The sequence below is a fragment of the Aptenodytes forsteri genome, unplaced genomic scaffold (genome assembly GCF_000699145.1).
Source record: "Aptenodytes forsteri isolate BGI_AS27 unplaced genomic scaffold, ASM69914v1 Scaffold195, whole genome shotgun sequence".
Taxonomy (NCBI): Eukaryota; Metazoa; Chordata; class Aves; order Sphenisciformes; family Spheniscidae; genus Aptenodytes; species Aptenodytes forsteri.
In genome coordinates, this window is record NW_008795317.1 from 811,488 (window position 1) to 838,791 (window position 27,304).

General features: G+C 41.3%; 1 protein-coding gene across 1 annotated transcript; it reads right to left on the reverse strand.

Moving 5' to 3' along the window:
- Nucleotides 1–354: 354 nt before the first annotated feature.
- On the reverse strand, nucleotides 355–27,304 carry SMYD2 (SET and MYND domain containing 2). Its single transcript, XM_019472160.1, has 11 exons — nucleotides 27,235–27,304; nucleotides 19,639–19,749; nucleotides 17,943–18,003; nucleotides 15,632–15,756; nucleotides 11,941–12,008; nucleotides 9,768–9,870; nucleotides 7,286–7,396; nucleotides 5,378–5,498; nucleotides 4,377–4,551; nucleotides 2,858–2,966; nucleotides 355–768 (listed from the first exon to the last, which is right to left on the reverse strand). The coding sequence occupies exons 2-11, from the start codon at nucleotides 19,732–19,734 to the stop codon at nucleotides 688–690; spliced, it is 1,050 nt and encodes a 349-aa protein (XP_019327705.1). The 5' UTR covers nucleotides 19,735–19,749; nucleotides 27,235–27,304; the 3' UTR covers nucleotides 355–687.

The following is a 27,304-nucleotide window of genomic DNA, read 5'->3' on the forward strand; positions in this document are numbered from 1 at the left end:
GCCTTCGAGCTCTGAGGCAGGTGCCAGCGTTCTCTGTGCAACGCATGCTGAGCTCTAGGTCCTTACAGCGATGAATCCCCACGTGCCAGGAGCAGTGATGGGCCTGCAGATTACCTGGCCGGGGGAAAGGTGGTGGATTTCCTGCACGATGCGCAGAATTCATCACCCCCACTTCCCCTTTCTCTCAGCTAAGCCACTGCAAACAAAAACGATTTGTGAAAAGAGGAATTGGATACTAAACCAAACAAAAAAGTACAGCTTTTGCTAATTAATTTGGCAGATTAAGTGACTGACTGACTTAGGCAAAAGTAGATGGCACAAAACTATTGCACTCATGTAAGTGTACAAGTGGAATCAAGAGGGGTCAAGACCACTTTATTTACTTTACACAAATAAGATAGATACATTAAAATCCATAAAGAAAAAAATGGCTATTTTTGCATGAGCTGTCAAAAGGCATAACCTTTAAGAAACCATGGATGCTTCCTTAAAAAAAAAAAAAGGAGGAAAAAAGGCAATTGTAGATGTGTGGAAGCTAGGAACATTTTGCAAGGCCTAAGTGTGTTTGTCATTCCAATTATAGGACAGAACTGTGTTCATACTCTACCGCTTTTCAAAGCGCTCCTGAAGGTTTCCATAACAAGGCTTTTTAAATAAAGGTTTGAAGGATTGCATAGATTCAAAGGCTCAGTGGTCCTCTAATTCCTTTTTGATCTCTGAAATGTATGGATGATCCTTCCCGTGTGCTACTTCCATGATAGCAATTGCCTATGAAAAGAAAAAAATATTCACACAATTGATTCATATATAACACCAGGCTATAAATACTCTCTTTAGAGGTTTGAAACAGTCTGACACCTCTAGCTACTTTTTGTCCCCTTGTAGTCATAAACCCAGTAGGAAATAAAATGAAATTCAAAACTAAGTAATAAAGGTTTTACATTCAGAGAATACATCTTTCATCTTAAAGGATCCCAAAGCACCGTTCAAAATGATATTCCTGACAAAACTACTTTGAATGCAACCAGCTCCAGGACAGAAAACTGCAAGTGGGGCGGGTAATATTCTGGCAGAGGACTTAACCAGTATCAGACGGAGCTCTGTTCCTACCAATTCATCCTTCAGCTGTCAGACTGACGAGCAGGCCTATATTGCAGAAGTTACCTTAAGGCATTTCAGACTTGATTCTGTAAACCCTCCACCGGTTCCAGGGGCTACCAATGCTTTACGAAGGAAGGAATTGCTTAGGCAACCACTGAGGCAAAAGCGAGATCTTGTCAGGTTCGGACAGACACTGCTGTGCCCGACTCCCCGCCGTTTCACCTACAGCCTGCTCTGGTCCTAAGAGTGAGCGTTTCAGGCAGCCAAACCCACTGACTTGCACTTTCCTGCCACTTTCCACACTGCATTGCGGAGTGGGTGTAGAGGCAAGATTTCCACTTCAGAAGAGGACAGCAGTGGCCCCAAACAGATGTAATAAAAGGCAGCGGTAGGTAAGACTGAAAGAAGCATGTTCAGAGTAAGTCTGAGAATATTTGAAGACCACAGTGCTAAGATAAAGCAAGGAGTTGCAGCATCCTAGCCCTCGGAGCATTTAGTCATTTTCTCCTCGGGAAACTTTTATGGAATTACACTCTTATACTTGTTAAGTCAGTACAACAAGAGCCTTTGGTTCCACCTCAGCAGCAGTGAGAAATTACTCTGTTCCCCCTCCTGCCCAAAAGAAGAAAGGAGGGTCTTCTGGACGAGCTGCTTGCAAACTGACAGAAAACAATGGTTTTGTTTTTCCACTAAATCCCAAACATCAGGGGCTGGGATAACTTTGGGCAGTTCCTGTAGGCAGCTTTTGGAAGTGAGTCATTAGAAAGTGTTTGGGTTAGGAAGCTAACTATGCCAACAAATCTACCTACGGTTCCCAACCCCCCATCCCATGTTCCTACTGGCACACATCCCAGTTTTAGTCAAAGCTTTAACACCACAGCGAAGGGAAAAAAAAAAAAAAAAATCTGCTAATTTTAAACTAGGTAACAGTTAAATTTTAGAGCATATATTCTTGCACTATCTTTCACCGTGGCTGGATGGCTCTGTTATTGCTGGCTAAAAACTTGCCAGCATCTAAAAAGGAAGAGAAAAAAAAAAAAATCGTGACATTCCACACCGAGTCATTATATGCTACAGTAGTCACTGATGCTTAAGAAACTAAAATAAACTTCTGTCCAACGACAATAGGGGAAGAAAGTCAAGAAACATGGTTCAGACTAATAAAAAACCAGAAGAATAAAAAAACCTAAAGAAAAAGGAACAGACTAATAAAAAGGGGTGAAGAAAAATGTAAAACCAAATGCTGTATTTGCCAATTTCAGCATTACCATATGCATTGAATTCCCTTCCCTACTTAAAAATCAATTGGTTCCAGAACAAATAACCACCAAAAGCATGCCTAGTTTAACTTGGATATAGAAATCACAGACTTCAATGAAACACTGTGTGCCACACTAAGAGCCAAGCATTTTTTCTGTCCTTACCTAGCAAGTGAGGAGAAGCCAGAGTTCTGCTTCGTCTACACTAGTACAGCTCTAGTTCAGTGAAGAACATATAGCAAATGTTTAAGCATAATGCTCACTCCAGCTGCTGCACTAGAAGCCCACCGTGAAAATGTAAGACCCCTTGTATGCGAGAACAGACCTATACTGCATCTTTGGAAAAATCGAAACTGAGCCAAAAATCCAGTAACCAAATATATTAACACATGGTGCATTTCCTACCAAGCCAGGCTTACTGACAGAGAAGCACGTAGCGTTTCAATGATCCCACGCCTGAACTGGTATTATTAATGAAGAAACCGGGAAATAAATACCCTCTTCAGGGCTTTAACTCCAGCCGTTCTGTTCTCCAGCGCCATATACAGCCTCCCTAATTTCAGCCACATGGAGGCAACATTCAGCGAGTAGGAGGGATAATGTTTACTGCAAGAGAGAAAGAAATTCAGCTTTATCAAACCTGGCAGTTTCATAGCATTTTCCCAGCCCCCAGCCCCCTCTCAGGGGGCAAGAAGCTGCCTCTGGTTGCCCCTGCCCATTCGCCGCTCATCCCCTCTGCCATGACTGCCAAGAGTCAGTGCCAATTGTTTCTGGGATGGGGACGCCTGACAATTGGGAATTGAACTGAAACTACCATATGCCTCCAAACAGCTGTCAGATGGCAATGACTTTCTGCCACTAGTTTTAATCTAGCCAGCCACAGAAAGAGACTGCATTGTTATGAGGTTTTGGAGCCACCCTACACCCGCAGAAGTAACTCGGCCTATTCCACAATAGTTGGTCTTTAATGGAAAGCGAGGGGCCCTCAGCAGCGCGTACAGCGCACATGCCATTCTGTACTCGCACACACTGAGCTAGCAGAGTCCGGTTCAGCAGAGCTGACCTGGAATGCCAGGCTCGGAGCCAGAGGAGCTGGGCAAGTCCCAGGGAAGATAAATAGTACTGAGCCCCCAGGGGGGGAATGTTGGCTCCTTCTTTGTATCGCTGCTCTCTGCCAAGTGATCTGTGACTTTACGTTGGCATCTGCTCCAAAGGGAGAGCTTTACTTGTGCTCCCCCCAGCTGGCAAGAAAGTCAGATCTCAAGATGAGAATCTGCTTGGGAGATCCATGGCAGGATCAGATACAGTGCATAACGGGCTGGCTCTAATGAACGAGATCACTACTGTAAAAACACAGAAAAATTTAATCGGAGAGAGTATTAATTTTTTCCTGCAGAGGCTGCGTGCTGCCTTGCCCCACACGGGGCTTCAGCCTGCACATTCTCCCACGCCTCCAACTCTAGGGCAGTGGAGATCAGGGACATCAGGGCACCCACAGCCTCCGAGTGCTGAGCCCGGCTCCAGCTCCCTCTGCTGCTCAGCCCCAGCCCCGGGACAGGGCTCTGCTCTCCTGCAACCATGACCGCTGTGCTACTGCAGAGAGAAAGGATCAGGAGAGGGCGGGAGGTTAACAGCAACAGCGGGCTTTGCCTCCATTACCTTACACATAATACTGACTGCAGATGCACTTCGAAGCTCTGCTTTAGTAAAGTATTAGGATATTAAAAAATACAGTATTCATCTAGCTAGACAGAACTAGCACAGTATCCAAGGTGGTACACACTTATTTTGAGAACTCAAAGCAAGGATTTCAGAGTCACCTTCTGCTATATATCACAGGTCACATTTTGACAGTAACAAAATCTGTCCCAGCATTTAAACATTCCTTTTTGAGTAGTGATGTCATGGGTAGCGTGTTTATACAATATGTACTGAGAGAAGTGATCTCTGCCCAAACTTGTCTTAATTATTCAGATTACTGAATTAGAGCGCAAAAAAAAAAAGTCTCATATTTACCTGTATGGTCTGATAATTTTTTGCCCGTAACGCAGTGCACCTTCCCAGTCCTGCATGTAGAGACAGACACCCATGGCCTGGTACATCATATGTAACATATAAACATTACTGTCTTCAAACACTGCACCCATCTTGTCCAGGCTAAGTTCACAGATCTCCAGTAATTCACCAGGAGGTATGAAGAAGTCAAGGAACCCAATAAATAAATGGTCTAATCACAGACAACTACCTGGTAATGCCGAAGAAGAATTGACTTGTGATTAGACAACTACCTGGTAATGCCGAAGAAGAATTGACTTAAACTTGTTCAGAACGGTTCCGAGAAGTTCTCTTTTCTCTCAAACGGCATCAAAGCACCTACGCTACAACCCCAGAGCTACTTTGAGAGGTATTCTGCTCACAAGATTATTCCCCCTCCTACTCAGATATTCTACAAAACTAGCTTTCAGATTTAAAAAGCAGCAAACAAAGCAGCTTTCCTGAATCACCACCGCACCAGCAATGTGTCAGAAGAAGGGGGAGTGAAATTCCCCACGCAGTGGGTACTGAATCAGGCATGAGATAGCCTGGTCTGCTTCTGGCCCAATGAATCTTGCGTTTTTGTCTGCATCGCACCACTGTTACAACAGGTGGGCTTGTGACCACCAGCAGTAGCTGCAGTCTCCCAAAACCAGGCAGTATTACAGTAGACTAACACATGCACACACCTAGGCTCACTCTAGTCTCTGGCTTGTTGCGTGGAGACAGCCGTATGCTGCACTCTTAGAAACTGAGAGCCGCACAGGAAGGAACAAACACAGGGTCTCACAATCCCACAGCACCTGCAAGGTTAAACTGCCCCTTGTCTCCAGGGACAACTCTTCAGACACAAAGAGGACAGAGGTATGTTTAACTTCTAATGGTCATAGTATTTCTCCTGCAGGTACTTCTGAAGCAATCCAGCAGGTAAGTTTTTTAGGTCACACACCAAGCCAGAGGAGTCAGGGTGAGACAAAGGATATATTTGTAGTGTTTGGCTCGCCTGAATTCCTCAATCACGTTCCTGGCATATTTGATCATGTCCCCTACCGTCTCTGCTGATGGAGGATCATTCAGCTTGCGGATTTCCAGTTTCTCTTTATCCTGAAGGAAACACAATGGACGTTATAAATACAGGTTCCAAGCCCTACAAATAAAGGTGCACCTGCTACACAAAATTACTCTAATAAAAAGACACAGATGGGAACTTAAGCTCTTCAAAGAGTGTAAAAACAAAGGTAGAATGTGCACCTGCAATTTTTCTCTAAAGCCTTGGCTGGGAATCCTAGAATCCTCTGCGCCTTCCAGTTCATCTGCCATTCTCTACTTCCATGAAGTCCCTTTCTTTTGAAAGATCCAAGAGCTTTTCGATTTTGTGATGAAAGCAGTTTTACATAGGAAATTTCACTGCTTCCGAGAGATTAGGGATTAAAACAAATTTAGTTTTAAGGCTAGAAAAGCCCAAATACCTTAGGCCTACCACCAAGTGATAGCTCAGTGGAAAACGAGATGATATTAAATACGGAAAAGGATCCTTCATATCTGCAGACAAAACCACGTTTCCACATATTGTGTTATTTCTGCTGGACAGCTCCACTTACTCTTATCTTTCTATCTAACTTTCTACTTCATGAAGAGTCAGCTGCAACCTGGAGACACCTTTTGCTGCTTAAGCCTCACATTGTTGCTAGATTCCTTTTTCCTTTCTTATTTCATCTGCCAGCTGTGAGGGCTATAGGGGACTCTTCCCAGAGCTGAAGGAGGCTGAGTGACAGGTGATTCCAAGAGTAGCATGTTGTTGGAAATGACAGATTAAATCCTGGCCTTGATTAAACTCAGTGGCAAAATTATCAAGGTAATGGTGGGGAAAAACACAACTACGGTATCAACAGAATGGCCTCAAACACGAATATTGGGTACTATTTGGGAAAAAAAGTTACAAAAGACAACACCGTTTAGAGGAAGGAGATGGTTGTCTGGTCAGTTTGGAAAGCAGCTCTTAAAAGGACACCTTTGCGAAAACGGGGGAAAAAATAATCTAGAACTTAAGGATCAGATTATGCCAGCCAGACTGATCTTGACTGGAATGACAGATGAGCCACGCGAAGCTCGATTCTTCTAGGACCTCCACTGAAGGATAAGTAAACAATTAGTAGGACAGGCACAGCTGTTTCAGTATCTGCTGGGTTTGGGTGCTTTTTTTGACCCCCCGTAAGTGCTTTTGTTCAAAATAACAAACACCTTGTTTTAAGGAACACTGTCTGGATGTCTGCCTTTGTCCTTTGAAGAGCACCAGGTGATGTCTAATGAACGTAAATCTGGCCTGTGCATCACAAGGGGCTGTGACCCAGGACTACCCTGTCTGTGAGAAGAACGACATGGTGCCACTGCAGGAAAGCTTGTTTTGCAGATTCTGCTGGGTCTCCAAACCGTCCGGCAATGTCATACACGACATCACCTAGAATTGACTGAGATGCCCCAACCAGGAACTGCAGCAGGACTCTATCCCAGAACAGGACCCCAGAAATGCCTCAAGCAAGCTTCACAGCTGGGAGTTGGTAGAAAACATGCAGTTACAAAAATGGAGTTCTGAGCTAAATTCTTTTGGCCAGGTAGCATAGACACAGTATAATTTTCTACTTTTAACAAAGTTTTCATCTTTGCTTTGTAGCTCATCTTTAAGTAGGCACCTACCAGGAAGTTTCCCGATATGTCATGATTACATGGAAAGAGTGAGTATCAGAAAGTCTTCCAGACAGAAAAACAAAACCATCCCCCTCCCTCCATTATCCTCCTTTCCAAAATTTAATTAAACCAGATACAATACTACATCTAAGGACCTGGGTAGGCGCCTTGACAGTCAGAAGCATATTTCACACCGATTTTATTACCTTTTCTTTTGTAATGCACTCCCTGCAATCACAATTAAAGAAATACGAGTCTCTTAACCGGTCATTTCTGTCTTCTGTGGGATACAATAGGTCAATATAGCTGGTAAAAACCTATACGGTAAAAGCACAGCAGTCAGTGAAAAGCAGTGTAACTATACATATTTATCACTACCAGTTCTGGTATATGCAGTATAATGACTACAAATTCATGCAGCTTGTGGATCCCTGCAGCCACATCACCTGCCTGTTCCCTCACATTCCAAGCCTCTCAGCCGCATCAGGAGTTGCCATTTGTGAATGCAATCTGACAGAGAAGTGTTTCCTTTCCTATTAATTATGGAATTTCCCTCAAATATTACCCTGGCTTAAACCCAGGACAGCAAGATTCAGGTGTGGATAAGGAAACTATCACAGCATAAATCTCAGGCTCCTGTCAGACTACAAAGAGATGCCTACTTTTCAGAAGTAAAATAATGATTTCAGGTATCCAGCCTAGGATAAATTACAGTGGCCTGGTTTTTTGGAGGCTGGAATCTCAAATTTTTCTTTCTGAAAACCTACAAAAATTGGGGCAACAGCAGTCACTGGTAGCTTTAGAAACTTAGGACAAGACCTTTAGATCTCTGAAAAGAAGAGAGGCCCAGTGCTCCAGTTCTAGGAGAATGAATATCAGATTTACTTCAGCAGCAAAGATTTAAAGCAAAGAAAACCTGCTTTTGAACATTTTAAAGGCCCTTCACATACACTATTCTTAAGTTTTGCTCTACTTCAATGGTCTTCAGAAAAGAACCCCTGCAACTAGCTTTAATGCTCTGTTTTTAAAATGAGATCTCCCCCAAGAAACATGTCATATGCACAGCGCAGTCGATCATTTTGCAGACCAAGGAACAGTTTCAGTTCCATTTCCTCATTTATAGTTTGAAATGTTTTGCTTAGTCTTTATGCTCAAGGTTTCTTTCTTCTTTAAAGTAAAATGTACTTGTAATTTCATACAGTACATGTTCTTCTTTTTACTCTGGGTGATCTCACACTTTCCCTCACACTCCTCTCCTCCCTTCCCTATTTTCAAAGCATGCAAAATGCAGGAGTTCCATTTACAGCAAAAACTTTAAAAATGTTGCGATGCAATGGCTACATTGAACCTGAAGATGGAGACACAGGCCGTAAGACTGCACGGAGCCCAAGCAAAACCACGAGCTCACATTTGTAAAATGCTTAAGTGTCAGAAAAGCAAATGCGCAAAAGCCATGAGGTCCTGGAGAACTGATGCAGCTTCTAAGACACAACTCAATCAAAAGAAGACGCCAAGCAAGGCAAATACTCCACATCTCTACCGCTCACAGTAAGCCCTCCCCAAAAATGCTGAAATGTCCGGGATTCCACAGTAAAATTCCAAAACCAAGATCAGTCCTTGTCCATTACCACAATGCATTTGTAGTGACTGCCAACATCACAGACAAATCATCGTTAGTAAATGGCATAAAAAGAAGTTGCTCACCCGAGTCATTCACCCTTGGCTCCAGCAACTAAACTCGCTTTGTTCACAATGGTGAACAGCTATAATCCACAAAAATAACCTCTCTCCCCTTCTTCAAAACTGGTATCACGTACTTCAGAAAGTGGTAGGAGTTATCAAAATCAAATCCGAACTTATTTTGATCAGCATTAACTTTGCCCGCTAAATCAACATTAACAAACGAGACATTGAAACTCTATGCAAACTCCTTCCCCAGAGAGAATGTTCCATATCTTCATCCCTTGCAGATATTTGAACATCCTCCTCAACTCTGTTTAACATCTTTCTTCTTTTTTTTTTAAAGCAAAAAGCAGCTCTGCTGCTGAAGACTCCCTGCCAAGTTCATTATTTGATTGAGAAAGTTTCAAGGTAAACCCAGAGACTTATTCAATGTCACAGAATTTTATCCATCGCTGTTCAGCTTCGCTCCACCTAAAACCACACTGTTGTTCCTCCGTGACTTCCCAGCCAAAGGCTGCTGAGGTGATATGACTGAGTCCCGTGTTTTGTGGATGCTCTGTCCAAACAGAAGTTAGAGGACTTATCTGTACCCGTTTACCTTGTTTATTCTGGCTTCAATTTCAATACATTACTATTATACTGGGAAATATTAGAGCAGTAATAATTTGCTTTGATCCTGGAATTTCAAAGCACCAGCCAAACATCAGTAAACTCAGCCTCATTTTGCAGATGGGTAAACTGAGACAGAGGCTGGCAGATACGCAGTGACTGCTGCAGGTGCTCTTCCCTTGTTTCAGCACAAAATAGGATACTGCCTCCGAGAACCGCTTCAGCCCTCCAGAGCCACCCAACTTTTCCAAAGCAACATCTTACACTTCCCTGAGAAACAAGAGATCCTTCCCCATTATTAAACTGTCATCTAATTGAAATGAATCCTGAAAAGCAGAATGGATCCTACTTTTAGGATGCATGCGTACAGAGTACGTTCAAACACAGTGCATTTACCTCTTCTCCAGGCTCAATCTCTTTAACAGCTCTGACTTCAGCCAAGGTCCCCTTGTAAGTTACAATCACATTTGGGCAACAGCTATGGTTCATCAATGCAACACTGTAAAAGTAGAAAAGTAAACCTTTTCCCCACCACCATCAAAAGCAACAGGCAAAAAGTTAAGCACCACTTCACAAAACAAGTAAGTCTGAAAGACTGAGTCAGTCTCTCTCTGTAAACTTTTTATTCTGAGGCTTAACATGAAGATAACCTTGGGAAGATCTGTTGTAGTGTTATTCTATGATTCTATGATTCATTCTAATGATATGGAGAACGGCTGTGCTAATGAATCATAAAATTTTTTAAATCCTATTATTGCAGGACTAGGCAAGTTGTTATCTTCCCATTCTTATAGTGCTACGGGACAGCTGACAGGGGTGTTCACATAGCTTAACTATCAACATCCTGTTTAGCTACCTATGATAGACTATTTTCCTCAGAAGAGAAAGAAAGAGAAACATTTAACCTAAAGGAAACAAGCAAATACAGGAAAACAAAAGTAATTTGCTACATCGCAACTTAAGATGGGAGTTAAAATTTTAGCTGGCTTCTGTGCAAACGTAAACGGCCTCCATGTTTGAAGTGGGAGGGAAGAGACCTCTGTCTGTTATACAAGCACATGACTTACACAAAAACTTGGACCACTAGAGAAAAGTACTCCCCCTTACTACCAAGCTTGGAGAAAGTGCAATTTGCTGCTTATTTGAGACAAAATGTATAATTTTATTTTTTTCTCTTCCAATCTACCAAAATAATGATTGTCTCTTCAGTCTTTTTAGTTCACAGGCATAACTGTTAAGTAGGAAAGATCTGGCTCTTGCATGCTGAGCTTTTACAAACAAAGGATGGTGTTGGACATGTTTCCAGAACATCCTGGTTTAATACTCTCCTCTCTCCACCATGACTCTGATCCTGGGCATTTCAAGGCCTTAATTTCCAATCTGTAGATCAAAGATACGGACTTCAGACAGACCTGCCTGAAGAATGAGAATCTGTGAAGCAAGTACTATCTACTACTGTCTGTATGCAGCACTTAACAAACTCAGGTCCTGCTTTAATTGGGCATCTGTAACTTTTGGATTACTTTGATGTAGATAAGATACTAGTAATTTATGCCTCACAAGATAGTCAACCTAAGCAGACAGTGATAATACTTTCAGTATGGGGTTTGCGAAGAACAGGGGCAGAAAATATCCTCCTTTGCTACAACAAGAAGTGGGAAGGACAGACATAAATGGAAGAAATGTTCCTCAGCCTTAAAGAGAGCTGTGCTCGCCGGTCCGCAAACTGCCGTTAACACTTAAAATCTGCAGTTTACCTGTAAAGCTAAGAAACTTGTACATATTTTTTCCACTGTCATAGCAACATAAAGCATCGCAGTTTTTAAAACATCTGAGGAGGCCAAAAGAACTTATGAAAGGGATTTACTGTTTGCAAAGGAACAAAGGTAGAAAGAATGTTGTTCAGAGAACACCAGGTGAAGGATTATACCCAGCCAAAACAGAAAGTTGTGAATAGAGCAAGTCACCTGCAATCCTTTTCATTTCGCTTTGATCATTGCAAGATGTCCCTGTCCAGAACCTGCTAGCCAAGTAAGTGTTTCCTACAAACCTGCACACAGTTCACAATCTAAGCTTCAAAACAAGTTACAAGTGCAATTTTACAATTACCAGATTTAAAAAAAAAAAAACTGCTGCAAATCATTGGCCACATTTTCTTAGCTAATTAAAGATATTTAAAACAAGACAAACTGTTTAAAAATCTTTCAGTAGAGATCTACTTCCATACATGTGCAAGAACCTTTGTTTGTTTTTAAGTAAGTTAATTTTATTTTTAAAACTATTAAAATCAACCTACTCAGGAAATATGGCTGATCCCAAATGAGAGAGTTCTTCATCTTCAATTGTGAAGCCATTACAATTAACCTAAGGAAAAACCAGATTTAAAAAAAAAAAAAACCTGCTGCAAATCATTGGCCACATTTTCTTAGCTAATTAAAGATATTTAAAACAAGACAAACTAAGTGTTTAAATTTCTTTCAGTAGAGATCTACTTCCATACATGTGCAAGAACCTTTGTTTGTTTTTAAGTAAGTTAATTTTATTTTTAAAACTATTAAAATCAACCTACTCAGGAAATATGGCTGATCCCAAATGAGAGAGTTCTTCATCTTCAATTGTGAAGCCATTACAATTAACCTAAGGAAAAAGAGAAAGGGACTAGATCAGCTTCTCATCAGCTAAGTACTCCACACTCACATCTCACGTTCTCATACTTCGAAGTCAATTGCAGTAATTTGCTTACAATTTCCTTTCCACCTGACCAGTACTCACAGGGAGCTACATGACATCTCAAAAAGTGAAGTGAGGACAAAGTCCCTATCCAAAGGAATGTGCAGGACACCAAAGAACTGACAGTCCAACACTTGCACCTGCTCAGGACACAACATCTAGGGGATTGCTTCTTGGAAAGCCAACCAAGAGAAACGGGGCTTGAAAAGAGCGCTAGAAAGAGTGTCAGACAAAGCAAGACCACTGCAAACACGAAAAAAAGTCTGACACTGACAGGGCAAAGAGAGTTCATTTGGCCATGACAAGTAAAGGGCCGAAGCAGAACTACGCACACAAGGAGCAATGTAGGGATGAACAGCAGCAAACTCAGCCGGGCCAGGGCTGTACAGAGCTCTAATGGAGCATATGTTACAGAGACTTGCCACAATGACATCTGTCATCAAGGGTTGCACATATCAGCTACAGCTAAACACATATAAAGAACAAAAAAGGCAGTGAGAAAGACTTGAACCTAACAAAGACATAGAATAGGAGGGAACAGAAAAAGGACAGAGTATGAGAGGAAGTGTATTCCTAATTTAAACAGACACAGGATCAAAAGAGCTTGTTCACAAATCTTTCTTACAGGATAGATTCAAGCAGGTTTTAATACTTTCTCCCTCTTTTATTCTCACTAAACAAGGGAATCTTAAAGGAGTTTCAGCTTTGTTTCATGTGGTTTGTGTGACTTTAAGTGACCAAAATGCACCTCAGTCAAGTACTCTATTCCACTTTCACTGTGAGTCACATACATGCCAACATAAAGAGAACCCTCCCCACATTCACCAACAACTCCCTACAATCATCAAAATGTTCACTGAAGTGCCAGAAAAGCACTAAAACAACTACCGTCACGTGGCCAAGTCCAGCTGAAGCTACAATGGGCACAGGAACAGTCAATCAAGTACAGTGTAAGTATTTGTTCTGGAAGGGCAAGAGTTGACAACAAACGCTACCAACAATGATATAGCCCACAAGCTGGAACGCAGCTCGGTTTGGGTTTTAGAAATATACAAATACTTCCCAAAGCCACTCCTCAAGTATGAACTGTTCAGGATGAGTTCACAATTAAGGAAAAGTGTCCTGTTTCTCTGATTCGCTCACCGGTATCTTTGCTATCTTTGCTTGATCTTTATCCTGCTATTTTTAGCAAGGTAGCATCCAAAGGCTCCCTGTCTCTCAAGATGAGCATGCTACTGCACTAGCCAATGTATGAGCATACCTGAACCAAAACCAAAATGTAATTGCTGAATACAAAAACAATAGAAGGGAAAGATTATATCAACAGCAAGTAAGAACATAAGGCTACAGAGGCTGACATGAAGAACAGCTTGATGGTTCTGAATCACAGGGAAATATTTAAAAATATGTAGTGAGTTATCATCAACTCCCCTCCACAAAGCCAGAGACAACACACTTCTTGAATGCATCATACCAAAAATAACACAAGAGGAAGAATTAGAAGGGATGAGATACCACTGGTTTCACCAGATGAATGCATGACTAAAAAAGGCAATGTGGAAGGAGTAAAAAGACAACCGCAAGAAAACTAGAGCTCAGGGTTGTTCCCAATGGTGGAAAACAGAACGTGCAAAGGGAGGCACAAAATTATGCAAGGTCTTCAAGGAAAGGATGAGATGCTGGAACTTGAGACAAGAGAGGAACTGTCTGAAGAGTATGACAAGGTGAGACTGAGGAGGAAGAGCACCAGTCTCGAGAGCTATGTTCTGCAGGGACAAAAGAGAGTAGAATGATACCAACAGCTGGGGAAGAGAGCAATGAGAGGCAAAGATGGCTTGTACAAAAATCTTTGCTCCACTCAAAAGGACCAATTACACCTTAGCTGTGTTGAGTAAGAAACATCAGACAAAGCCCACAAAAAGCAGTGAGCAAGGAGTCAGAGGTATCCGAGTCCCAAACGACTGCCCTAAGCCACAGGGAGAAAAAATGCCGAATGGAGAAGCAAAGTAGACAACATGAGGCCAGAGAAAGTGTTGAAGCAAAACAAAGGAGCAGCAGCATATCCATAGTATCGGTTTTAGGTCAAGTTAACTAATTATTAGGAAACGTGTTTGTACATATCAAGTACAGACATGCCTCCTCTTCTTCTAGAAAGATTTATGCTGGAGCTAAAACCTCAAAAGGTTGTGTCCTGTAAAATACTTCTGAGGAGCATCCACATGACCTTTGGAGAATTTAGTTCAAAAAAATTGCAATGTCCACAGCAGCAGATAGTTGCCTGATGATCAGGAGAAGCTTAAGGTGACACCTAAGGGTGACATTAGTCATCTATAGAGAAGACTGGATGGAATATCAGATCTAGGAGTCAGCAGTTCACAGAAGTCAGTTGATCTGGTGGAGCTGGTCCAGGACAGGACATGAAGCGAAAGTCATTATAGCCAAAATAATATAATCTTTGGGGATTATGGCTACATTCTAACAAAAATATTCAGAAACACCACAAGAAACAGGATGTACTGATGTCCCTCAGACAAATATAAATTGTAAAGTCTTCAAAACAGAAAAAAACTTTTCATTGAAGGGAAATGTATAATTAGAAACAACACAATGGATGATGAGCAGATGTTAAACATGCTAAAGAATCATTCCCCTACAAAATAACAGTACCTCTGTACTAAGGTAATAGTAACCATGCCTCCTCGTTGGTAGATGCCCAGCTCTACCAACCAGGGTATTGCCATCTCAGTTTTCATCACAACAGCCAACATTTGCCCCAATCTCAAAAAAAATTAAACTTTTTACTCGGACGTTTAAGTTTAAAACGAGCTTATTTTGAAGTACAGGAGGCAAAAGAAGAAAATAGATCTTTCAGCATTCCACTGGTGTGTTATTCCATCCACTACAATACATTCAATCTAGATGCGTATGAAAAGCAGGTGAGAAAAAAAAGAGGTGACGCATTTCAGAAGTTATCTAACAAGACATCCTGCCTTTCCTTCATCTCTCCAGATGACCAAACTACCTGACTGCATTTAAAAGCCACACACAAGATAAAAGTTTCAGACTGCTCTTTCTACTTCTCTGAAGTTTACTTCCTGTGAAGGTCAAACACAATGATGACCTGACCAGCAAGGATTTCCACAAGTTTGAATCCTGAATGAAGGTTTTGCCTCTGTAGGATCTCAAACCAGCAGCCTTCTACAGAAGTCCAACAACAGCTGCACTATGCTTGGCCCACAAGAAGCCTAACTTGACAGGGTCTAATACAGGCTGTTTCCCCTTTTCTTCAGTGTTTGAGAAGCACCTCATAGAAAGTCTGCAGACAAGAGTCTCTCCCCTCACTACTGAAATGGGGCATGTCTAGCCACTTCTGGTCAAGGAAGTGGATCTTCTCCATCAATCACACTCAGCTCTCCCTAAGATAAGCAAAGAGCTACCATTTCTATTGCCGTTAACATTTTTCCCCTTTCACAAAGGCTAAAATCCTACAGCACTATCCACCTAAGCAGGCTGTGTTCTAGCCAACTTACTTGTGCAAAGAGAACTACAAGGGCAGCATTGTCAGGGTACTCCAAGTGCTTTGAGTAAAAGTGATGAAGAGCAGCAATGTCGTTCTGAATCAGCTCTCTCTTTTCATTGTCTAGTTTGTCAAGGTCTGTGGACAAAGAATACATTCCGTTTCAGTAACAGGAACACTCCCGCATGAACTGCAGCTAGACTTACGTTAGAACAGGCCCAGACTTAAACAGAAACCCCTCAAGGAACAGCTATTTGGAAGTACTGCAAGAAGTGTCTGTTCTTCCATAAATGTAATGCTGCTTCTGCCAAAGCCACACATGCGCTACAAGAACACGCAGGATTAAAAAGCATTTTCTAACATCTTTACATTAGCAGGTAATTGGACACCAATTGCCCTTTCTTGGGAGAAGGGTTACAGTGTTTAAAATGCGTTTGTTAACCCTAGCAAACAGACCAGCCAGCCCTGGCCCTCTAGAAGCCTATCAATTGTGGGTAGCTATCCTCAGCTGTCTAACACAACCTTATGAGCTACCTGAGAATGCCCATGTCTCCATGGGCTGGAGGGTGACCATCAACAGAGGTGCGTTTAACCTGCAGATATCTGAGGATAATAGAAGAAAGCAGGAACATCAGTGGAAGTGTCCTGGCACACCTGCCAAGTGTATTCCCTTATGGGTTTGTTCAGAGATTTACCCTCAGGCCCACAACAGGTTCTAGCCAAAGCTGTGGCCACTGAATCATCTTTTGCCTGGTTCATGCAGAGTGAGCTAGGTTATCGACCATATACTCCTGGTCCCTTCTCTCTCCTCAAGAGCAGTGTTGGAAAGGTTGTTTCCTAATCCTCTCCCTCACAGCGGCAGTGTCACCAGCTCACTCCTGCTCTAGGAGAGCCAGCAACTCACCAGTTTCCCCTCTCCAAATCAAAATAACAGTGGAGAGAAAAACATGCAGGAAGAGAAAAGGCTGCAGAACAGTGGAAGAAGTGGGAAGTGATTTGTAAGAGCAGATGTGAATGACAGCAGAGTCACAAAAAATACTGAGGAAAATGAAATGGGACAATTTGATGAGAATTAGGACAAATCAGAAATAAAAAATTTTGAGCTTCCAACTGACAGCCAGGTGCCTTTTCCTCTCCTGTGCAGAGTGTAGCAAAGAGTAAGGCAACTGCTGAAGATGGCAAAAGCGTGCTAAGAGATGAAGAGAGTCAACAAGGCAGAAGGAACAAGGGGTTCTTACTAACAAAACCAGAAATGAAACAAGGGCTCCTAAAGGACAAGGGGGACATTGCAACAGAAAATTATTTCAGCCTTTTAGCTCCCAAATTAGTAAATTATTGAAGACAAGCTGCAATGCAGAAGAATATACAGAAATTACTTCAGCACTTACCCATCCTCCTCAACCTCAATCCTACTAACCTACCTGTAAAAATTATCCTTGCCTTAGGCAAAGTCAAATGTTGGTATTTTTCCCCCTTATTTCCCTAGTTGTTCCAACAGCTGTGACAGAAGCTTTTGTCCAGGAAGCAAATAAGACTGTAATCTTGCGATGCTTCGTTACTCTGCTACCTCAAGTCCTAGCAACGACTGCATTTATTCAGCATTTTATAAAGGGTTTTGGAAACCATCAGAGAAATGTGAATATACAAACCTATTGTCTCCTTGTATATTACCCCCAGCACCAAGAAAGAGAAACGATAGACCAGTGAAAACTATGCCAGGATGGTTACTAGTGCCCTAGTTGCTCAATTTCTAACTCTGCCTCACCGGACGTAAACAGTAGCCTTCCAGTTAAAAGCAAGCCATTGCCTCATCTCCTTCCTTGGATTATTTTGGAGCATTTAGGACATGGAATTTCAACACAATCGTATATAACATGTCAGATTTGACTGGCAGTGACAGATACTGAAGCACAGTCCAGAGGGTTCTGCAATTAGCCCCTTAGTCACTGTCACCATCAAGCAACTGTGCTGTCTCTGGTTTTATGCCTCCTGGTAACAAATACCAGCTATTTTAATTTTACAACATTACAATTCTCAAAAGACACTACAGTACCAGAAAAGCCATGAGATGGATGTATGCTACATAATTAATTCTGTCTAGGTTTTCACCCTTGTTTCACAGCCCCGACAAGTGACCAAAGAAAGAAAGAAAGAAAAGCACTGCACTTTCAAAAAAAGAGGAACTACAATTCTCTTTGTTTACTCCCCTTCTCCAACAGGAGTGGGATGCTCTGAAAGGTTTTGATGGAGGGGGGGCCAGGGGGTAAAGCAGATCATGAATATAGATAACTGCCTCTGTTTACCTGCAAGCCTTTTTTACTTACGCGATTCAAACTCTTTTACAGCAAGCAGTTTCTCTGACTGTGTTCTTCCAGGGTGAGTTTTCTAGCAATACGGGGAAAAAAACAACAAGAAAATATTTTAATATTTTAAGTAGGCAGTTTTGTCTACTCATTCATAAGCTGGGAACTCCCATCTGTAAAACAAACCCAAATCCACACTGTATGGAATTTATAGAATTTGATGAACAGCAATGAGTTAAATTGACTACCCTTAGTAAAGCCATAGAAATACTCTCTCTGCACCAAATTAGGCAGCCAAAGATTAACTCCTATCAAATTTATATACATAAACTGAACAGTACTTTAAATATGTCATTTGCTTTGTTCTAGACACCCAGAAAGCTGCTAACAATAGCAAGCAGGCAGGAGACAGGCTTTGCTTTGAGGAAAGTGAATAAACTGACTGTTGACAGAGTTCAAAAGCAATGCTCCATTGTTGGCCTAAGGCCACTTCTTTGTAATCTTGGCCATTAAATATGGCTTTGCAGGTGGCCCAGCAGCTGAGGTTCAGGGACTATGGTTTGCATATTTAGCTTTTATATGACATGTAGGGTTCTCCCCCCTCCCTGTAAGCGATAAAAGCACAAATTTATTCCAATGACTTTTTGTCATTAAACATTCGATTTTGTTTGTAGATCACCACTAAACCACGCTTTAATTAAGTCACACACAAATACATTCACACAGACATCTACACACAGAGCAAGTATGCAGCTACCTTCCCAGCAGGCCACCAAAATCCTCACTACATACAGTATCCAGGTTGCCCTTGTCACATAAGCAGACCTCAATCACACAAATATGCTTCAAAGAGGATTTGTTTTTGCGGAGAGAGTTTAGAGCTCTACAAAGATACACAGCATAACAACCTTGAAACTCATGAATCCTCTCCCCTCCCTGTAAGCACTTGTGTTATCCTCAGTATCCATATAGTTAGGGAACACTGAATTGGAGGTTGACATTGCAACCTTATTTCCTTAATAACAACATTCTTTTTCTCCAAAGACCAAGGGCCTGAGATTTCTCTCTCAATCTCTGTTTTTTACCAGGTAACTCCAGTAATCGTAAACATTTAAACCTGAATACCTCAGAGGTGTTCTTGACTCACAAATGTACTGGGAGTTATATACTACACAATGCTACGCAGTTATAGCTGAAAAACAGTACAACTAGCAACTGCTTCATAAAGTTGTCAGTGTCTGCAGACATGCAACACTAGGAGCATTCCTCAGAATTTAACCACATGTACCAAGTATCATTCTTCTTTCTCTTCACCAACGCGGCCTTGGTGCTAGCCCACACATGTAACCAAGAGCTCCAATCTACCAGAATGGAGGCTGAAACACCATGCACATTGTGAAACTATCAGTAAACTTTTCCAGACTCTGTTCAACAGTACCTTGACCATAAGTTACAGCTACACAGCTTAAAACCTCACTAGCCTTTTGCCATCTTCCCCCAAAAGCCTCCAGCTGGACTATGGTGGCCCTGGCACTGCTGCAGTAATCTGATGGTCAGTTCGTTCAGCTGCTCATGCTCTATATTACACCCGTCTGTACACAGGAAGCTAGTATGTATGTGCTTTGCAGGGACAGTTACTGTCGGTCAATTTTCATTTTCCTGCCTTCCCTGGCACCCAGAGTAGGAACGTACCTCCGAAGTCTAGCCTCCTGCTCACCTGTTTGGCAAGGATCCTCGCCGTTAGCCTCACAGTCTCAGAGGGATTCCAGTTCTGCCCAAAAGCGCACATGGCGGAACACTCTAGCTTGTGCATTGGCCAGTCTTCCTTCTGAAAATGTAGAAAAATATTAAAAAAAAAAAAAAAAAGCCACGAAGATAAAGTGATGAAAAAGAGGATGCAGCAAGTCCTGCCAGATCCTAGAGGTCAAGTGAAATGTGTTTCCTTTAAAAAAAATAAGATGACACTCACTAAATCTGAACAAAAGCTTGAGTCACATTTAAGGGATACAGCTATCCTGCTTTTTCAAACAAATTCACAAGGGATGAGTTAAGGTCAGAACATCTTCATTTATTCAACGGAAAAAAGAATTAAATGACAAAGAAGCAAACAGACAACATGATTTATAAATCACCAGTTCTTATTGTTCAGATCAAGCATGTGAGGACAGAGTAGCTCTGAGCTTGATGGCTTTATTGGGTTCATTTCCATTTAATACCTTGGCCCCTCATTATGAGATGACCCTGGTGTAATCGGGAGTAATGTGTCTGAAGTCAATGGATTCACAATCACTGTAAGAATCGGTATATGTAAGGTCAAAACCAGACCTACTGAATAGAATTACCAGATTTTTTCCTTAAATATTGTAGAATAAGAGTACAGCTGGGCAATGAAAACACATGAATAAAGACAAACACCTTTTAGTTAAGAATGTGTAGCATATTCCTAGCTCAACATACAATAACACTCAGAGTGATGGCACAAGCCACTAGCTCCTGGCCCTCTACAGACTCCCTCCAAAGCAACAGAAACTTTCAAAGATGAGCACAGAATCACAGATTAACACTCTGTGCACTGGCACACAGAGCCTGGCATGGGCTGTCCCCAGACTGCATCAAATTTCATTTTATTTATTTATTCAAATATGGAAATATTCTTATTTCTATATTCAAGCAATGCAGTTATTTATTTTGAGATCTCATCCCAGACACATTTATAGCAGTGTGTTAGAACATCCCTATAGTGTTCTGCCTGTATAGGGACCATCAAGTTTTGTTTTCAGACCAGATTTAAACTGGTGGAAAACAGTAGCAGAGGAAAGAAATCAAAACAAATCCCACAAATTTATAATTGATTGAAAGTGAAAACTTGAAAACCTTTTTGCAGCCTCCGGAAAGCTCTTAATTCCCCTTACTGTGATTCACCCAATATCACAGACCCAGTGTTAGCCCACTCAAAAAAAAATTTAAAAATAATTTTTAAAAAATTCAGTATAGCCTATCAGAGTGATTGAGTGGCAGGAACAGAAGAAACACAGAGTTTCCCTCAGCTGCCTAACCACTGATGGCAAGAGCCATTTGAGATACCCTATGCTATCTAAAACATCTACGTAGGACCAGTAGGTATGATACAGGTCTAGTAGGAGATGCAGGTCTTGTGGGAGCTGTAGCTGGAGGCCACATAGGACAACTCAAGGCACCTCAAATACTCAGCTGAATCAGTACCCCCAGTGCCTCCTGCCTTTGCTGGTCCACTTATTTACAGGTTTTGCAGAACAAAACAAAAGCTGAGATCACTAATTTCAGAGTCAGTACACCAAAAAATTCTTCCATTGAAAATCGCCATTTTAATTGCCCTGGGCATGGGCAGCTTTAGGAGTTTATTTTATTAGGAAAAGAAAGATGAACACCCGCCCCAGCCTCATGCAGGATTTGAAGCAGTGGAACACTGCAAGGGTATTCAACCCCTCACAATGTCAACTTCATTGTCCTTGATATCTCAGTATGGTACTTCGAAAAAAACCTACATACAGGCTGCTTGAAATAAGTTCCAGTGTAAATGTTCTAAGAGAACGTGGCAATACAGACCAGGAGAACCAAAATAGTACATTACACTGCAATCATGTCATGTGAAATTGCACTCCCAACTCTCCTACAGCTGTCACACTACAAAATGCGTCACCCAAGAGGCCTGTTTCCTATGTATGCCTCAAGACCTTTTTCTGGAAAATTCCCGATAGCCTTTGCTTAGGAATCCACAGGCTAAATGCTAAGAAGAGAGACAGAGGGAGACCTCATCTCTCACCCCTTCTTGCACACCCACGACGCCCACCAGCATCAGCGTGATTGCTGGGTGTGCAAGAAGCAAAGGCACAGAACCTGAAGTTTTGTAGGACCCACATCCATACACACCGGTTAAATAAACAGGAGATATTACCTGATAAAACAAAAAAATCAAAATGCAAAATCACGTGCCTGTCTCAAAGCAGTGTTTTTAAAAATCCGTTTGTTCCCTTCATTCTTTACCCATTGTTAATTAAAATCTTTCCCCAGGCAGAATCATACTGAGTTATATGAACTAGTAGGGAGGTTAAAGGGACAAGACATGGCTGAATTGTGTGAAATGAGATAAAAGCCTGAAACACCACAAGAAGAGAGTACTGATGACTGAGTAATACCTGGGATGGAAACACTGTGACAGCAGCTTTCCCTGCGATAACAGCAGGACTGTATTTTGCATTCTTTTCCATGTTTTTCTCTAAGTAGTTTGAATTATAACAGGTAGCATTGTTCTAGTTGAATCCCTAATGCTACATTAATGATTTTTTTTTTCCTATTTTCATTACATCCGCAGTATTTTTCCCTTCATTTAGAAGTGAGTGACAACATTTTTGGAAGGGAAGTTATTTAAAGCTTATGCTTTTCACATCAAAGCATGGAAACAATCTTCTCCACCAAATTCTTCAGAACAATTCCACCGTCCAGGACTACTGGATTAATTCCCAGAACACTGACATATAGCTCAGCATAAAAAAAAAACCCAAGCCAAACAACAAAATGTAACACTCAAAAAAAGAAGATTCAAGCCCAAACAAATGTCCTCGCACCTCCTTCCTCACATGGACTTTTTCAACAGGATGTAAAATTTCTGTTGTATTTCACTTGATCAAAAAGAAACACAGGCAAATACCAGACAGAAATGCTGGGCAAGCCAGAGTAGGGGTTAAGCCCACGTCCTCAAAGTTTAAGGCCCAATTATGCTCAAATGGCATCCAACTCCTTAATCGAATTTCAGTGAGGCAACTTCTGATGTCTGACATTATCCGGTAAAGTTCTCTGATACAGTCCTTCACCAAGCAGTGAAGGTAAGAGTTTCACACATCTTCACAGCCATCCTTCCCTACCATCATTTACTGAATGCTGGGCCATAGAGGGCATTTGACTTCCATGGGTTAATGTTCAAAAGGTCCACAGGAGACATTTATCAAAGAAAATCACATGGAGAAAGTTTTTGGATAGGGGGACAGACACTTCCCCAAGGCAATCTTAACCAGGGTCTTGCAGCATCAGGTTCCTCTTGTGCAGAATCATTACAGCAAGAATTTCATTTTTTTTTCTACAGCTTACCAAAGAGGAGCGGGCAATTTCTACACGGTCCCATTTAAAATACATCTGCTTGATGCTGATTCCAGGTCTACAACTACATTTTGAGGTTTACTAGCTTGTTAAAAATACGTGTTTCCCCTACTCCAGAAATACCAACTACAGCACTCTAACACAACATGTTAAGAAAAACCCGTAAATATTTTGTTCTAAATATATTTCAAATATGGAAAGTCATGACAAAAACATCTCTTTCTGCACTTTGACTAGCTGATCTCCACTCTGTCTGGGATAAATAATAGCTATGTGTAATAACAGAAAGAGGAGCTCCAGTAGCTGGTTCAAGTTCACCAGTTCCACAATTGCAACCACGTAACCCTCTTAAAACATTTCTCTTCAGAGTGTTTCAGCAGCTAATTTCTGAGGAGAAAAAATGAGCACAGGTCTCCTGCTGTTTGACTAAAATTATTATAATTTAAGAAGTCAAGACCCGAACAGCTGCAGATGGGGTCTGAAAGCCACTACTATAATAACAGGCCTGTGCTTTGAGGAGGCAATAGTGGAGAGCAGAACGGTATGAATCAGCTGGAAATCACAAACCCTTTTAAAAGAAGAACTGGATTAGGGGCTGGGAAACGAAAGACGCAGCAAACCCAGACTAGATCCTACCAACCCACAAAACATTCAAGGCAGCAAGGACAGGCAGTGAAGACAACTTCCACTCTCACGTGCCCCACATCCGAGACTGAATCTACGCCTATGCAAACATCCAGCTTAATATAGGTCAAACTTAAGGTTACCTATCTTAAAAGCAAAATAATAAACCAAAACTGGCAAAAGACGCATTGTAGCACTAAGGGAACTGTGCCAGGGCCAGCATGCGTGCATATGTGTGTGTATAGAGAGAGCCCTAAACAAATCAGCCACTATATCACTGCAAGACTTTGTCTTCCCCTGGGTTCAGTCCCTCACACTACAGTGTGACACCACCTTTCCCAGCGACCTGGGCAAAGGAATTATACTGCAAAGCAGGACTTGGTCAATGCATCAAACACCTGGCCGTATGGCAGGAGATGCACTCTTTTACCACTTGGGGGATCTTCAGCAAGTCAATGTATCTTTGTGTACCTATAGCCCATTTGCAAAAACAGAAATGCCACAAAGGCTGCTGTCAGGCTTCATTCATTAAACGCTTGGAAAGTATTTTAAGAACCTCAAGGCAAGGGTACTATATGGCTCAACAGAGTGGAAAATACATGCAGCGTCACTAACTTTACTTTCAGTAATCACATTATTCTGAAAGAGAAAAGGAACCTCATTGAACAGAAACGCACTAGAGAGGAAGGTGTCTGCAGTTATAAAATCCTTAATTCTGAAAAAGACATCCAAAAAATTTGTTACCTGCTGCACACTTTGGCACCCTTCTCTTGTCTCCTTCTGATCCATCTCTCCCCACCACTAGAAAGAATTCCTATGAATTGTGGTATAGCAAGTCTTTAAGTAAGAAAAGAGTAAGCTCAAAAAATTCGGTTTTCTATCCCATACAGTATACTTCATGTGATAAAACAGTTGTCAAACTGAATTATATTAACAAGGTACTAACCAACATATGAAATCATACCATGTCCTTGTCAGGTACATGTAATTTTTAGCTGAACTGAGCAAAGACAACATGGATTTACAGAGAAAATTAACTTAAAAAAAAAATCAAATTAACAATGCCATCACAATTCTCAAGTACAGCCCTGTCCTTTTATCAGTGTTGCATGAAGAAGTCTCACATCCATGGAGGCAAAAGGGACACATTTACTGTACATCCCAGTGTTACAAGTTCAGTATCAAGGCACAGATGTCCTTTCTGGCTTTGACAAAGAATTGCTGAACTGCTGAAAAGTGCCTTTGAACAAGACAGGGATGAAGATGCAGTGCAGATTGTCTGTGCAGCACGTACAGTCAGTGGAGACCAGTTTCTAGAGAATATTATGCTTGAAGGTAACTTTGAAAGAATGTCAAAGAATTCAATCTCAGCAACATTCATAAATTTCATCAGACTCAGAAGGGCCCAAAACATGGAAGTTAACGTTATATCAACTAGGGAGTCAAAAGCCATATGCATACCACCAGTAAGAGTGAAGTGCTGGTACCTGTGCTTGTCATACTATTGTCTAGACGTCACAACATCTAAAAAATGCCTTTGTATCTAAAGCATCATACTACACACCAACAGGTAGAAAAGATTTTAATTCATTAACTTATCAGACAGACAGGCTTTTGCTGAGCATCACCTCCTGCAGTCTTAAGGACACTCAGTTTGAGCAGTTCAGTTTTTTATTCTCGGAATATGCCCTACTAGAGAAAGAGTATTCTGACCACAAAAAAAAAAAAAAATTTAAAAAAGAATCAAATTAAGAAAGCAATACCTGTACAGGGCTTTACCCAGGGGAAAGAGAGAAAAAAACCCTCCTTGTTCTTAAATATAAAAGCATAAACTTTGTCAAGGCTAGAAGTCAGGACACTGAGGGAGGGACTGAAGAAGGGACTTGGAGGTAAAAGCAAAGGACCATGGATCAGCAGAAATAAGTTCTACTACTTCCACCATGATATCTACTTGCTATTTTTCCTGGCACAAATCACTGAGCTTTCCTACTTCAGTAAATCTTGCTTACCTGCTTCATAAACCATTGTGAATTTTATATGGTAAGAGAAGAAACTCACAATCTCAGATAAAAAGCGCTAAACAGCCAGTAAATTGCTTTGTTCAAGCATCTCCTTCTCTCATCTAGTTAAAAGCTTCCTAAGAAATAATGTCATATGGAAACATTTCTTACAGATAAGCATTTCTCATGAATGAATCATGGGTTTTTTCTATACTGTCTTTAAATCTCATCCAGATTTCTCTCAAGAGCCTTAAGAATGCTCACACAGTAAGTGTTCTCTTTCTTCCCAGCAACTGCTGGCTGTCAATCTTTCAATATTCTATGAACTATTGCAAATTTTGTAAAAAACTTATTTATTTTAAGCATTTTGAGTCCTCCTGGTGCTTCAAAACCAAAAGGCCATTTGATTCACCCACAATTCACTAAGACACTGTGGGAAAGCAGGAATCTAGGGAGGCCATAGAAGGAAAACTAAGGGGAGGCCAGGCTCGCTTTGCAACTTTTGCAATGGGAGGATAAGATATATCCTTGAAATAAAAGCGGTAGCCATCTCCAAAGTGCTTGGGAACTGAACAGCACAAACTGCAACATCTCCATCCAGATAATGACAATGGAGAATACTTTGCATGCAACCCACGCACTCAACAGCACGCTCCCATGTAGGAGAAGGTTTGGATTATTTATAGCTAACACATAGTTGCATGCCAGACCTTTGGTGACTCAAATCCTTCATGAGCACTGTTCCATACTCTGTGCCCAGCACCACAGATCTTACATAGCTTACGTTATTTAGCTAGCAATCCAGTTGAGTTTTTCACACGTAAACTGGATAATTCTTCCATATCAAGTTGACAGCCCACAAAGGCTAGATACTAGTTCTGGCAAAAATTTTTTTTTTTTGAGGTGCTTATGCCAGTTTGAAGTAAAAATGGAATTAAAACTGCATGCAAATGTTTTGGATGACTTCATATTGCTCTGCTTTAGTGTACGCTTATATTCTATTTTCAGGGGCTTTTAAAAAACAAAAATACAAAAAGAACAAAAGTTGCCAGAATGAGTGAGCTACGGAGAAAGCTAGGTAGGTTTCAAATGGTTATGACTACTGTCAGCTGTGGCCACCCAAAATATTTGCAAAGATTCTAAATAAAAACCAACAAAACCCCCTTAAGATAGCTATTTAGTGATTTGATTTTTCCATTAGACACAGACTCTCTTACCAGTTTAGCGAGCTAATGTTAAATTATCTGGTTTGTGCTTAAAGAAAGAAGTAATACAGACATAATTAGTGGGCTGACAGGCAGCTCTAATCAAAGTCTCAGTGGTACCAAGCCCTGGAGCTACTGATCCTGAAAGACTCATGCAGACCATGTCCAAATCCTGTAATTGTCCAATGCACAACTCCACGATCAGCATCTGCGGGATGCTAAAACTGACTGGACTACTATTAACCATAATGACAATTAGAGACTATCAATGCCACACAAACAAGAAATGGAGTTCAGCAACCCCTCCCTCCTTCCCCCCCGCACCCTCACCCTATAATTGCATTACCATACCTGACATTCCACATTGCAGTAAAAGGCCTGTTTACATCTTCCACACTTGGACAATCCTTCTTTCCTTAAA

Excerpts from the sequence above, each read along its gene's own strand:
- SMYD2 (XM_019472160.1), bottom strand. The coding sequence starts at position 19,734 with ATGCACAAGCTAGAGTGTTCCGCCATGTGCGCTTTTGGGCAGAACTGG. Across the intron at positions 15,757-17,942 it reads TGTAAAAGAGTTTGAATCGC|ACCTTGACAAACTAGACAAT; the intron begins GTAAGTAAAAAA and ends CTTTGTCCACAG. Across the intron at positions 7,397-9,767 it reads AGATTGAGCCTGGAGAAGAG|GTTTTTACCAGCTATATTGA; the intron begins GTAAATGCACTG and ends TTTACCGTATAG.